The sequence below is a fragment of the Chlorocebus sabaeus genome, chromosome 1 (genome assembly GCF_047675955.1).
Source record: "Chlorocebus sabaeus isolate Y175 chromosome 1, mChlSab1.0.hap1, whole genome shotgun sequence".
NCBI lineage: Eukaryota > Metazoa > Chordata > Mammalia > Primates > Cercopithecidae > Chlorocebus > Chlorocebus sabaeus.
The window spans coordinates 36630037-36645778 of record NC_132904.1 but is presented as its reverse complement, the minus strand read 5'-3'; the positions used below and the strand labels follow the sequence as shown (position 1 = coordinate 36645778).

Sequence of the window (15742 nt, the reverse complement as noted above, 5' to 3'; positions counted from 1 at the left end):
TTAGCAGAGTAAATAAGTATGTGAGAATTCTGTAGAACTCATGGGGACATATACATCAACATAATATACTTGTTTCCTTTGAATTTTCTGAAATTCACAAATAAATCTAGAATGATCCATCCTTCTATCAGAAAAAGTGATGTACGGGAGGCTGAGGAAAGCAGGAGGAGGTGGTGGCGGCGGGAAGATGCTGCTCTTTGGCGTAAATTGCAATCGATTAGGGATCGTTTCTCAAAATCAAGTTAGAAGTGAGAGTTCAGATAAGTGAGGCCGCCATTGCTGCTTTGAACACCTCAGAAGGGGAGAATGGATTTATCAGGAGTGAAAAAGAAGAGCTTGCTAGGAGTCAAAGAAAATAATAAAAAGTCCAGCACTAGGGCTCCTTCACCCACCAAACGCAAGGACCGCTCAGATGAGAAGTCCAAGGATCGCTCAAAAGATAAAGGGGCCACCAAGGAGTCAAGTGAGAAGGATCGCGGCAGGGACAAAACCCGAAAGAGGCGCAGTGCTTCCAGTGGTAGCAGCAGTACCAGATCTCGGTCCAGCTCGACTTCCAGCTCAGGCTCCAGCACCAGCACTGGCTCAAGCAGTGGCTCCAGCTCTTCCTCAGCATCCAGCCGCTCAGGAAGCTCCAGCACCTCCCGCAGCTCCAGCTCCAGCAGCTCTTCCGGCTCTCCAAGTCCTTCTTGGCGCAGACACGACAACAGGAGGTGCTCCCGCTCCAAATCCAAACCACCTAAAAGAGATGAAAAGGAGAGGAAAAGGTGGAGCCCATCTCCTAAGCCCACCAAAGTGCATATTGGGAGACTCACCAGGAATGTGACAAAGGATCACATCATGGAGATATTTTCCACCTATGGGAAAATTAAAATGATTGACATGCCCGTGGAAAGGATGCATCCCCATCTGTCCAAAGGCTATGCATACGTAGAGTTTGAGAATCCAGATGAAGCTGAGAAGGCGCTGAAGCACATGGATGGAGGACAAATCGATGGCCAGGAGATCACTGCTACTGCCGTGCTGGCCCCCTGGCCTAGGCCACCCCCCAGGAGATTTAGCCCTCCCAGGAGAATGTTGCCACCACCGCCCATGTGGCGCAGGTCTCCCCCACGGATGAGGAGAAGGTCCCGCTACCCGAGGCGCAGGTCCCCTGTGCGCTGGAGATCACGCTCCCCGGGTCCCCGCCACCACAGGAGCTGCTCCAGCTCCAACTCCTCCCGATAAACAGGCCACTGAAGCTCTCACCCCTGTAACTTATGCCCCACCCAGCTCAGTTTTGTCACTTTTCTAGCCAAAGACTTTGACGAGATGAGAGAAGAAGGCTTCAGTCCATCAAATTTCTCAGAGCTAAAGGAGGAATTACGTACCCAGTGCAAAGAAACTAAAAATCTTGAAAAAAAAAGTGGAAGAATTGATGGCTAGAGTAATTAATGCAGAGAAGGTCATAAACGAAATGAAAGAGATGAAAACCATGACACGAGAAATACGTGACAAATGCACAAGCTTCAGTAACCGACTCGATCAACTGGAAGAAAGAATGTCAGCGATTGAGGATCAAATGAATGAAATGAAGCGAGAAGAGAAACCAAAAGAAAAAAGAAGAAAAAGAAATGAACAAAGCCTGCAAGAAGTATGGGATTATGTAAAAAGACCAAATCTACGTCTGATTGGGGTGCCTGAAAGTGACGGGGAAAATGGAACCAAGTTGGAAAACACTCTTCAGGATATCATTCAGGAGAACTTCCCCAACCTAGTAGGGCAGGCCAACATTCAAATCCAGGAAATACAGAGAACGCCACAAAGATACTCCTCGAGAAGAGCAACTCCAAGACACATAATTGCCAGATTCACCAAAGTTGAAATGAAGGAAAAAATCTTAAGGGCAGCCAGAGAGAAAGGTCGGGTTACCCACAAAGGGAAGCCCATCAGACTAACAGCAGATCTCTCGGCAGAAACTCTCCAAGCCAGAAGAGAGTGGGGGCCAATATTCAACATTCTTAAAGAAAAGAATTTTAAACCCAGAATTTCATATCCAGCCAAACTAAGTTTCATAAGTGAAGGAGAAATAAAATCCTTTACAGATAAGCAAATGCTTAGAGATTTTGTCACCACAAGGCCTGCCTTACAAGAGACCCTGAAGGAAGCACTAAACATGGAAAGGAACAACTGGTACCAGCCATTGCAAAAACATGGCAAAATGTAAAGACCATCGAGGCTAGGAAGAAACTGCATCAACTAACGAGCAAAATAACCAGTTAATATCATAATGGCAGGATCAAGTTCACACATAACAATCTTAACCTTAAATGTAAATGGACTAAATGCTCCAATTAAAAGACACAGACTGGCAAACTGGATAAAGAGTCAAGACCCATCAGTCTGCTGTATTCAGGAGACCCATCTCACACGCAGAGACATACATAGGCTCAAAATAAAGGGATGGAGGAAGATTTACCAAGCAAATGGAGAACAAAAGAAAAGCAGGGGTTGCAATACTAGTCTCTGATAAAACAGACTTTAAACCATCAAAGATCAAAAGAGACAAAGAAGGCCATTACATAATGGTAAAGGGATCAATTCAACAGGAAGAGCTAACTATCCTAAATATATATGCACCCAATACAGGAGCACCCAGATTCATAAAGCAAGTCCTTAGAGACTTACAAAGAGACTTAGACTCCCATACAATAATAATGGGAGACTTCAACACTCCACTGTCAACATTAGACAGATCAACGAGACAGAAAGTTAACAAGGATATCCAGGAATTGAACTCATCTCTGCAGCAAGCAGACCTAATAGACATCTATAGAACTCTCCACCCCAAATCAACAGAATATACATTCTTCTCAGCACCACATCGTACTTACTCCAAAATTGACCACATAATTGGAAGTAAAGCACTCCTCAGCAAATGTACAAGAACAGAAATTATAACAAACTGTCTCTCAGACCACAGTGCAATCAAACTAGAACTCAGGACTAAGAAACTCAGTCAAAACCGCTCAACTACATGGAAACTGAACAACCTGCTCCTGAATGACTACTGGGTACATAACGAAATGAAGGCAGAAATAAAGATATTCTTTGAAACCAATGAGAACAAAGATACAACATACCAGAATCTCTGGGACACATTTAAAGCAGTGTGTAGAGGGAAATTTATAGCACTAAATGCACACAAGAGAAAGCAGGAAAGATCTAAAATTGACACTCTAACATCGCAATTAAAAGAATTAGAGAAGCAAGAGCAAACACATTCGAAAGCTAGCAGAAGGCAAGAAATAACCAATATCAGAGCAGAACTGAAGGAGATAGAGACACAAAAAACCCTCCAAAAAATCAATGAATCCAGGAGTTGGTTTTTTGAAAGGATCAACAAAATTGACAGACCACTAGCAAGACTAATAAAGAAGAAAAGAGAGAAGAATCAAATCGACGCAATTAAAAATGATAAAGGGGATATCACCACCGACCCCACAGAAATACAAACTACCATCAGAGAATACTATAAACACCTCTACGCAAATAAACTGGAAAATCTAGAAGAAATGGATAATTTCCTGGACACTTACACTCTTCCAAGACTAAACCAGGAAGAAGTTGAATCCCTGAATAGACCAATAGCAGGCTCTGAAATTGAGGCAATAATAGCCTACCAACCAAAAAAAGTCCAGGACCAGATGGATTCACAGCTGAATTCTACCAGAGGTACAAGGAGGAGTTGGTACCATTCCTTCTGAAACTATTCCAATCAATAGAAAAAGAGGGAATCCTCCCTAACTCATTTTATGAGGCCAACATCATCCTGATACCAAAGCCTGGCAGAGACACAACAAAAAAAGAGAATTTTAGACCAATATCCCTGATGAACATCGATGCAAAAATCCTCAATAAAATACTGGCAAACCGGATTCAGCAACACATCAAAAAGCTTATCCACCATGATCAAGTGGGCTTCATCCCTGGGATGCAAGGCTGGTTCAACATTCGCAAATCAATAAACATAATCCAGCATATAAACAGAAACAAAGACAAGAACCACATCATTATCTCAATAGATGCAGAAAAGGCTTTTGACAAAATTCAACAGCCCTTCATGCTAAAAACGCTCAATAAATTCGGTATTGATGGAACGTACCTCAAAATAATAAGAGCTATTTATGATAAACCCACAGCCAATATCATACTGAATGGGCAAAAACTGGAAAAATTCCCTTTGAAAACTGGCACAAGACAGGGATGCCCTCTCTCACCACTCCTATTCAACATAGTGTTGGAAGTTCTGGCTAGGGCAATCAGGCAAGAGAAAGAAATCAAGGGTATTCAGTTAGGAAAAGAAGAAGTCAAATTGTCCCTCTTTGCAGATGACATGATTGTATATTTAGAAAACCCCATTGTCTCAGCCCAAAATCTCCTTAAGCTGATAAGCAACTTCAGCAAAGTCTCAGGATACAAAATTAATGTGCAAAAATCACAAGCATTCTTATACACCAGTAACAGACAAACAGAGAGCCAAATCAGGAATGAACTTCCATTCACAATTGCTTCAAAGAGAATAAAATGCCTAGGAATCCAACTTACAAGGGATGCAAAGGACCTCTTCAAGGAGAACTACAAACCACTGCTCAGTGAAATCAAAGAGGACACAAACAAATGGAAGAACATACCATGCTCATGGATAGGAAGAATCAATATCGTGAAAATGGCCATACTGCCCAAGGTAATTTATAGATTCAATGCCATCCCCATCAAGCTACCAATGAGTTTCTTCACAGAATTGGAAAAAACTGCTTTAAAGTTCATATGGAACCAAAAAAGAGCCCGCATCTCCAAGACAATCCTAAGTCAAAAGAACAAAGCTGGAGGCATCACGCTACCTGACTTCAAACTATACTACAAGGCTACAGTAACCAAAACAGCATGGTACTGGTACCAAAACAGAGATATAGACCAATGGAACAGAACAGAGTCCTCAGAAATAATACCACACATCTACAGCCATCTGATCTTTGACAAACCTGAGAGAAACAAGAAATGGGGAAAGGATTCCCTATTTAATAAATGGTGCTGGGAAAATTGGCTAGCCATAAGTAGAAAGCTGAAACTGGATCCTTTCCTTACTCCTTATACGAAAATTAATTCAAGATGGATTAGAGACTTAAATGTTAGACCTAATACCATAAAAATTCTAGAGGAAAACCTAGTTAGTACCATTGAGGACATAGGCATGGGCAAAGACTTCATGTCTAAAACACCAAAAGCAACAGCAGGAAAAGCCAAAATTGACAAATGGGATCTCATTAAACTAAAGAGCTTCTGCACAGCAAAGAAACTACCATCAGAGTGAACAGGCAACCTACAGAATGGGAGAAAATTTTTGCAATCTACTCATCTGACAAAGGGCTAATATCCAGAACCTACAAAGAACTCCAACAAATTTACAAGAAAAAAACAAACAACCCCATCAAAAAGTAGGCAAAGGATATGAACAGACATTTCTCAAAAGAAGACATTCATACAGCCAACAGACACATGAAAAAATGCTCATCGTCACTGGCCATCAGAGAAATGCAAATCAAAACCACAATGAGATACCATCTCACACCAGTTAGAATGGCGATCATTAAAAAGTCAGGAAACAACCGGTGCTGGAGAGGATGTGGAGAAATAGGAACACTTTTACACTGTTGGTGGGATTATAAACTAGTTCAACCATTATGGAAAGCAGTATGGCGATTCCTCTAGGATCTAGAACTAGATGTACCATATGACCCAGCCATCCCATTACTGGGTATATACCCAAAGGATTATAAATTATGCTGCTATAAAGACACATGCATACGTATGATTATTGCAGCACCATTCACAATAGCAAAGACTTGGAATCAACCCAAATGTCCATCAGTGACCGATTGGATTAAGAAAATGTGGCACATATACACCATGGAATACTATGCAGCCATAAAAAAAGGATGAATTTGTGTCCTTTGTAGGGACATGGATGCAGCTGGAAACCATCATTCTTAGCAAACTATCATAAGAACAGAAAACCAAACACTGCATGTTCTCACTCATAGGTGGGAACTGAACAATGAGATCACTTGGACTCGGGAAGGGGAACATCACACACCGGGGCCTATCATGGGGAGGGGGGAGGGGGGAGGGATTGCATTGGGAGTTATACCTGATGTAAATGACGAGTTGATGGGTGCAGCACACCAACATGGCACAAGTATACATATGTAACAAACCTGCACGTTATGCACATGTACCCTACAACTTAAAGTATAATAATAATGATAAAAAAAAATATATCAAGTTGACATCCAAAAAAAAAAAAAAAAAAGAAAAAGTGATGTACAACTAAAGAACTTTTTAAAAATATAAAATATTACATGAATGAGTGGTAAAACCATCTGCCTTTAAAGAAACATTTTGAATTAGGGAGTAGAGTTTACATGATTTGTTGTTTAAAGCCATCATTTTAAAAGAGAAAAATATCTTGGAGCTAAGATGGGTCTCTCCAAATACATAAAGGACTGTCTTCAGGAATGGGAAATTGTTTTATTCTGTCATTCATCAGAGACTGGAGTCAAGAAAATAGATGGGAATTTGAGAGGTAATTTTGAGTTGATGTGAACTATAGTTCCCATCAAAAGTTGAAGTTTTGACTTGATGTGGAGTAGAGTTTTTATTAGTTGTAGCTATTCAACAGCAAAATGGTCTCTTTGGTGAAATTCCAAAAGTATGACCATGGAAAAGTTTAATCAGACACTAAGAATAGAAAGTTTAATTCGTCATCTAGAATAGTATTTACAGTCTCTTTCTGGTCCCAAACTCTTTGCAAATCTAATGAATGTGATTAACTCTCCCCATAAAACTATAAATAAATACACATAAGCTTTTGTTTGCAAGATCACAGAATTTATGGAGTCCCTGAAGCCTACCATTTGACCCCAGATTATTTTATTTCTTCCAAGAATAATATGAAGATGTGGTTTAATTACATGGTACTAATTTTTAATATTTTAAATCTATCTATCTTCTGCAGTGTAACTTAGATGTACCTTCTTTAATAAGATGTTTTATTAGAGCATTCATATTTGTGAAACATTGTATGAGTTCACTTGGTTATGATGTGAACATGCATGAATTATAGACCTCTTTTATACAGCAGTCCCTTTGTACCTGAGGAGAAGTGGATACCAAAATCCATGGATGCTCAATTCCCTTATATAAAATGGTGCAGTATTTGCATATAACCTACACACATCCTCCCACATACTTCAAATCATCTCTAAGTTACTTACCTAATACAAAGTAAATACTGTTTAAACAGTTGTTATGCTTTATTGTTTAGGGAATAATGACAAGGAAAAAAGTTTTGTACATGTTCAGTACAGATGCACCTATCTTTTTTTATGATCTGCAGTTAGTTGAATCAATTGATGTGGGATCCACAGATAAAGAGGGCCAGTCATATTTTACTGTCATAGAAAAACTGAATTTTCCTAAGATATTGTTGTTTCTTAAGGCAATGATTCCCAATCCAGTGATTTCAATGGCTCTTATTCCTTTAAACACTCCACTTTCTCAAATGTAGCTTAAAGTTTATAAATTTTACCATGTGTAATTTTTTTTAACCTAACAGGAACTATCAGGCTGTATATTCTTTTTAGTTTATAGATGTGGAAACTATTAGCCAGATAGATGAAGTGATTTGCTAGAAGGCATAAGTGACTTTATGGGGACAGACCTGGGACATGTATTCTAATCCCTAGCCTCACAATCTCATTTTATTAAATATTACTGCTTTGGCTCAAATCTTGAGACTTTTTTTACTTCATTGACAAAATGATTTCTTTGTCAAACAAAATAAATTAGATAAGAAAAAGGAAGCAGATCAGAGTAAGCCGAGAAGAAGGAATTAATACAGATAAAAGCTAGAATCAAGGAAACTATAAACAAAAAAAAAAAAAAGAAAAAAATTGAAAGGATAAAGAAATCGCAAGAGATCAGTCTTTGAAAATAGCAAAATCACTTTTGAGCCTGATTTCTAGAGCTAAAACGTGTGATTAAGATTGAGAAAGAAGACCAACCATAGACACAAGACAAGTTCATCATAAGATAATAAAACTGCAACTCTCTGGTAACTTGCAAAACCTAGATGAAATGAATGATATCCTAACAAAATATAAATTATTAAAACTTGATTAATAGTTATAAAATTTGAATGTCATCACCATAATAGAAATCAGAAGGTAGCTGAAGTATATAGAAAAAAACACCCTGACCAAATGGATTTGCAGTTATTTAATTCTTAAAAAAAAAAAAAAAAAAAAAAAAAAAGGAAATAGCAATGCCTTTTACACGAAACCTGACCATGGTAAATTTGGAAAATTATTTCCATTAATATTATGAATCTAGCATAATTTTAATACCCATCTTTTTTTTTTTTTTTATTGGAGACAAGTTTTCACTGTTTTGCCGAGGCTGGAGTACAGTGATGCCATCATAGCTTACTGCAGCCTCTGCTTCCTGACCCTTCTGCCTCAACCTCTCAAGTAGCTGAGACTACAGGTATGCACTTGTCTAATTTTTTATTTTTAGTAGAGATGAGGGCTCCCTATGTTGCCCAGGCTGGTCTTGAACTCCTGAGCTCAAGTGATCATCCCACCTCAGCCTCCCAAAGGACTGGGATTGTAGGCATGAGCCACCATGCCTGGCCTAATACCAAATCTTGATCGAGATAGTATAAAAAGGAAAAATGTCTAAGTTTGCTGAAGTATAGAAATACAAAAATTGAAAAGGAAATACTAGTATATCTAATTCACCTTTCATTTAATTAAAATAGTAATACCTATGGCCTGATGAAGTTTATTTCATGAAGATGGGATGTTCCATGTCAGGTAGTTAATCAATGATAGATTGATAAGCATGATAATAATCAACTAGCTATTCTTATTAAAATTTCATTTAAGGAAACTACTTAAATGTAAAATATTCTCAATCAAGGACAAGCAGTATTTTCCTAAAATGTGAAGTACTGTAACTATTTAAGACAAAATTAGGATGTAAATAGGATTTAACTTCTATAAATAATATTTCTCAATATTTTTTCAAGATCTGACAAAGTCTAATTAGAATATTCTTCTTATAATGATTTACTGAATAGTTAAAAACTCCAAATACTTATAAAATTAATAAGATGATGCTTAGCTAAAAATTTAAAACTCTATTCAGAATAGAAGAACTCTAGGTACAACAAGAAAGTCAGCCCTTTCCTTTCTATTATAAGGGTCACAACTGATACCCCTATAACAAAGAGAGGTTGACAAGAGGAAAGAATAACAAATTTATTTGATCATAGTTTTACATTGCACAAGGTCCTTCAGAAAGAAGATGCAAAGATATAGCGAGAACTATCCATTTTTTATGTTTAAATTCAATAAAGTTATGGAGAGCATGTAGAACTATGATTGGACAAAAAGGATATATGGTCTAACAGTAACTGACTGAGTTGGGGGAACTCAATAAGGTCTCTCTATGCATCATTCCTTTCTCCTGGGTATGAAGGTAGGACTCCTGTGGAATGAGGGTCTTAATTTCTTTATGGTCATCTATTCTGTTACACAGAAAGAAGTAGGGGAAGTTAGAGTAGTATTTTAGGCTTTGAAGCTGGCTTTGGAGAAAAAAGGTTCTGTTTTCTATGGGGGAGGTTAGAGTAATATTTTATGCTTTAAATCTGGCTTTGGAGGAAAGGGATTCTGGTTTCTATGACCCACGTTGGGGAAGTGGGATTCTAGTGTGGCTTGTCTCTGAGGAGAATGAGAGACAGGAGGGAAAGAGGTGGTCAGAAGGTAACTGCTTCTGAGGCTGCTTCTTAGGCTTTCACTTGGGGCTATTGCTTTCTGAGCCCCAGCAGTACCTAGAAAGGGAAATGGGAAAAAATATTCTATTCACAAAAGCACCTAAAATTATATAAAATATTTAGTAATAAATTTAACAAAAAGCACACTTCCAAGTGAAAGAAAACTATAATTTTTTGAAGGGCATAGAAGATTTGAACAAAAGGGAAGACATATTTGAGGTAGAGAGAATTAATATTATAAAAAGAGAATGGAGTGAAGAGGATCATGCCTGCAACCCCACCACTTTGTGAGGCCAAAGCCGGAGGATCTCTTGAGCCCAGGAGCTAAGAGACCAGTCCTGGCAACATAGTGAGACACTGTTTCTTACAGAGAAATGGTGGTGCACACCTGTAGTCCCAGGTACTCAGGAGGCTGTGGTGGGACTCAGGAGGTTGAGATTGCAGTGGGCCCTAGTCATGCCATTGCACTCCAACCTTGGTGACAGAGCAAGATGCTGTCTCAAGATGGATGGATGGATGCATGAATGCATGGATGGATAGATAGATCAGAAAGAATACAAATAAAAAGAGCTAATACTCCCAAAATTCATATATACATGTATTGTACATGTAAATTACTTTGTTCATTAAATTTGGATGATGTGATCCTTAGTTTATATGGGGCAAAAAGTGACAAGATGTTTTTTGAATTAAAAAGTAAGGGGAAATCTGCCTTACTAGATGTAAGATTGCATGATAAAATCACTGTAATGAATCAATACAATATTGATACAAGAATAGGCAAGTGGATTAGTGGAGGAAATAATCCAAAAATTGATTCTGCTAAATAAAGGCATTTAATTGAAGATAAAAATATTTTAATTCATTGAGAAAATGGTGCATTATTAAAAAATGATGCTGTTACAATGCCTGTCAGATTTGAGGAAAATAAAATTGACCCATATTAAAATTTGGATTCAAGAATAACTTCTAGATGGTGTAAAAAATTTGTGAAAATTTGAATATACAAGTTCTATGAGAAAATTGGAGAGACTATATACACAATCTAGGAGTGAAAAACTTCTTAAGACTAGAAATCATAAATCTGTAAATATGTTTATGTAATTTTAAAAAACATAAAGCAAGAATAGTTTGCTAATTTCTAACAGCTAATTTGAAAAATAAATGTTAGTAATATAGAAGATAGGAAAAAGATTGATATCTATTATATAGGATAAGTTCTTACAAAACTAGAGAGAAGACAACAAAACATACAGAAGGGTGATTATTAAACTGTGAAAGGACGCTCCAATTCAGTAGCAATAATGAGAGCAATCAAAATAATAATGGTGCAATACACTAAAAAGCATAATTTTGCTAGTGAGGATATGCAGAAAAAGATACTTTCATCTAATTTGGGTGGACATCTTTTAATATAAAGTACATAATCTGCCTAGAATCTATTCCATCTAAGTAAAAGAATATCTAAGGAAACATGTTTTTACATTTCCTACAAACTTTATACATACATTGCTTGTGTGTATATAATCATGGAGAACTTGAGAAAGACAGGATTAACAATGGAGGGAGGTTCAGGGAAAGAGAAAACAATGATTAAGAAAAACCCAGAGATTTTATGATTACATCTCTGCATATTTATGCAAAATAGAAAATTCAGAGTAATGCTATATATATATAATTTGTTCATATCCACATATATAGTAGTAAAATAAAGTATGCATGAGAGAGAAAAACAAACATTTGTGTTTGGGAGTATTTCTGGGAGTAATGGATAGATGGATAGTTGGTTGAAAGGGTAGATAGATAGATTACGTATCTTTGTAAAAGTATTTATGTAATTGCAACCTGTAGCAGAGCACACAATGAAACATTTCGTCATTTTAAAGTAAACACCTTTTGAAGAAATATAGTAATTTTTTTATTTTATTTATTTTGCTATTATTCTAAAAGAGGAGTTAAGTTTCTCTTAAAAAAAAATCCCTTGTCCTTTACTCTGTCAAAACTAAGTCAGAAATAGAAACTAACATTTTTACAGAAAACTGAGCAATTCATGGGAAGGCTGAGTTTTAGGCTAACCCATTTTAGCTCTTTCAGAAAAGATGACATGTCAGATCACCTGTTGTTTGAAGACTGAAACTTTTTGCTATTGCCTCTGAAGACTGTATAAGAGGAAACACATTTAAATTGGAACAGTGAGGTGTTGGTTGACTTTTTAATGTAGTGGAAGATGGATATTGGAAGACAATTTTAAAAACCAAAGTTTTTTATCTTCTGAATTTAGGAATAATACATACTATGTATACTAAGTTTACAGAATATAGATATTTATAAAGAAAATAAAAAGCATTCCATCATTTTACTATAATTTTAAGTGGTTTCTAAAAAGATAATAAGCTGTTATTTTCAACATTTCATAAAAGAAGCTATGTGTACTGGGGTAAATTTATAATAGAAAAATATAAACTCACCCATAATTCTACCACTTTAGGTAATCAGGGTTAGTGATTTTGTGTATTTCATTCCATGTTTCTGATCGTCAGTATTTCATTATGTATACTCCTTCCTGTTTGAATTTTTTTGGGGCACTTTCACTTTTTGTACTTGTAAAATGTTAGAATATCATGGCAAAGTTTAAAATCCATTTTGATTAATTGTATTAAATGCGTAACTGCCTTATAAAGAAATGATATCTTTATTCTGTATCGCAATCAGAAGACTGATATATCTTTCCACTTAATCTGGTATTTTGTGTTTCTTAGTTAATTTTTTTCTAAATTAAAATTATAAAATACAGGAAAGTACTGAGAAAAAAATTAAAATAATTCATAGAACTAACACCAGTGTAAACAAGTTGGAATACTTCCTTCTAATTACTTTGGTTATCTATGCATATATGTTCATATATGACACATGTATATATATTTTGCTAAATGGATTCTACTTATATATTATCAGCACATTCTTCTTTAATTAAATTATTTTAAAACACGATTTTATTGATTGTAGGGTATTTTTATCATATAATTGTAACTTAATTTATTAAAACCCTAATTCTTATATACTCTATATTCATATTGTTGATGATTTAATAAGCAGCAAATATCCGATATGTTTTGGGCAAACAAATCTGAGTGTGTTTTCTGTAAAAGGGTAATTATATCAGGATACACCGCTGTTACTTTCTTTTGTATTTTTAATTTTTGTGTTTTATTGAACTTTTATAATTTCTTATGTCCATTATATATATTTGATTTTACCTCTTCACTAGTGATTTAATGACATTCCTTTTATTTTTTTAATTTGCTCATCACTGACTTTAGTATTTTTTAAGATAAAAAGTATTTAAATACTTTTTTAAGTATGCTTTTAAAATAATATTTATTGATTAACCACTGTCATGTAAGGTGATAAAGTAATACTCCTTTATTTGTTTTTTTTCTTCTTGTGCTACCCTACTTCTTGGCTCTTTAAATACTATCTTGGGATTTAGATATTAATGTCTACTCTTATGATAACTATTAGTTAGCATTTACATTTTTGGCTGTATTATCTAAAATAATTCTTTATAGTTAGGCCATTTTAATTTATTTCAATGAGCCTACTAGCTGTTTTGTAATACTTTCAATTCCATTTTGCATTCCTTATGTGGGTTCATGTCTCAGTCAATTGATTACATCTTTAAGTAGTTTTTCTGTAAACATGCAGAAAGGATATATCTGAGCTTTTATTTACCTGAGAAAACAGTGTTTTTCATGCCCGCTTACATTTGCAATAACTTGATAGAGTATAGAATTTGGGGAATTTTATAGATATCACTCATGTTCTTCTGGTTGTAGTATTGTGGAGAAGTCTGAGGTCAACCCAGTTTTTTTTTTTTTTCTGTTTCTTGGAAATCTGTTTCTCACTTGTTCTTTTCACCCCCAGGCTGGATGCTTATTAGATACAGTTCTTTGAAAATTTTTGATATTTATAAATCGTACTAAGAAATATTACTGATTGGTCACTTTTAGTTAATTTTCTGTATACTCCATGAACAGTTTTTGTCCTGTGGATCAGGTCTTTCGTCTACAAAGATGACTTTTTGTTTTAGTAACCTCTCTACCCTTATTTCTGTTTTCTGCCCTGTGAGCCTTCACTATTTGTTGGTTAGATATATATTATCTATCCTGCATGTGTTTTATTTAATCTCTTAGTGTCTTCAGCTATTTTCACTTTACTGCAGTATTCTGCAAAATCTCTTTGAGATTATTCTCTGGGTTAAGGATTTTATTTTCTGTAGTGTTGTTTATGGTTTTTACTGTCAATATTGTTCAAGTTTTAATTCCGCTAATTAGAAGTTATCTTTGCTTAAAATCTTTTCTTATTTAATTTGTTGACTTTCTCCTTTCTGCCAAATTATTTTTATTTCTTCTTCTGTTATCGTTTCATTTCTATGTTTTCTTTGTGAACAGAGTATATACATCAAGGAATAGGTTCCTTCTGGTGCTCTCCTGTGTCTCTGAGGCAATGGGTGTGAGCGGAACATTCTTAACCTTTTTCCTAACTCACTCCACGCCTTCAATCAGGGTTCTAACTTACATTTGGTAAGAAGAGTTAGGTTTTCTGTATTCTGCCATATCCTTGGGGACTACTTTTAGTGATTTATACTATTTGAACTTCCATTTTTTTTTTTTTGTTTTCAGAAAAGATTAAACAAACAAATTATATTACTGTGGAGCAAAAAGAGGGAAGCCAGCTAACATAGTAATATAATTAGAGAGTTATAAAACTATTTATTCATATGATATGATATATTCTAAACTACCCACATTATCTAAGTTGTGTAGTCTTATTTTCTAGCACTTGAAGTTTGTCATTTTCCTTCTCTTTCTTTTAAGCCGCCATTTTTAATTTTCGGTCATACTTACACAGAATGCCAGAGCAATGGCAAGTCTAGAACTCAGCATGAGGTTTGCTGCTTGTATTCTTTCTACATCACTACAATATTATTCAAGAAGCAATTTAGTCACATTGTTGAACAGAGTCAAGACTGAAACCCAGGCATTTTGACCCTAAGGCCAGTTTAAAAATCTTATAAAAGAATACATGATCTTAAACAGCCCTATCAACCTAAAATTTAGACTTTTAGGATTAGATATGAGACACAGTTGTTATTAATCTTACTAACCATGGGAGGTCAGTTCTGTCATACACTGTCAAAAGTGAAAGAATTTTCACAAATATAAACAAGCATGAAAAAGACATCTTGCAAAAATTAACTGGACCGTTTTGAACTATTGATGATGATCTGTTACCTGTTCATTATTTTTGGTAACACAAACATTACTAAAACAGGATATTGTATTTTGCCCCTTTTAATATTATTAAATATAACCTTTGCTCAGGAGATGTTAGCCTTGTAAGCTGAAGCTGTTTGTTTGAGGAGGTAAAACTTGACTCTAGTCTACCAAACATAGTCCCAAGGCTTGAGGAATATATGTTTTTTCCATAAACTTGTATTGTATTAACTACTTTTCAGGCAATCTCCTAGTTCTGACGGTTCCAGAGGGATTAAGACCTATAGCTATGCCTTCATAGAGTTTACAATGTAAGCAGAAATTAGATAGAAATTAGATAGAAAACAGATAATTTTACAACTAGTTATTTAATTAAAATTGTGATCATGGCTATGAATGAGTAGATCTAAGGAATATGATATCAGGATCTAATCTAGTTTAGAACTTCTAGGAAGACTTCCAGAGTATGTGAATTCAAGTTAGAACCTGAAAGATCAATGATTGTTAGCTAGGTGAAGGAGGGAGGGATGATCTGGCAAGAGAGAGAATTGAGGTGTTGAAAACAGAATATTCAAAGATCTTTGGCAGAACT

General features: G+C 35.6%; 2 protein-coding genes across 9 annotated transcripts in view; both read left to right on the top strand.

Annotated features, from left to right (window-relative positions):
- Positions 1–15742, top strand: part of METTL15 (methyltransferase 15, mitochondrial 12S rRNA N4-cytidine) — a 421910-nt gene that overhangs the window by 108037 nt on the left and 298131 nt on the right. The window lies entirely within an intron of this gene.
- On the top strand, positions 117–1306 carry LOC103238508 (RNA-binding protein with serine-rich domain 1-like). Of its 2 annotated transcripts, XM_008003625.3 has the most exons (2): positions 117–994; positions 1125–1306. In XM_008003625.3, exons 1-2 carry the CDS (start codon positions 307–309, stop codon positions 1289–1291), a joined length of 855 nt encoding a protein of 284 aa, XP_008001816.3. In that variant the 5' UTR covers positions 117–306; the 3' UTR covers positions 1292–1306. The 2 variants fall into 2 exon arrangements, with proteins under 2 accessions (XP_008001816.3, XP_008001807.3); XM_008003616.3 differs by having other exon boundaries at positions 117–1298.

Excerpts from the sequence above, each read along its gene's own strand:
- LOC103238508 (XM_008003616.3), top strand. The coding sequence starts at position 307 with ATGGATTTATCAGGAGTGAAAAAGAAGAGCTTGCTAGGAGTCAAAGAA.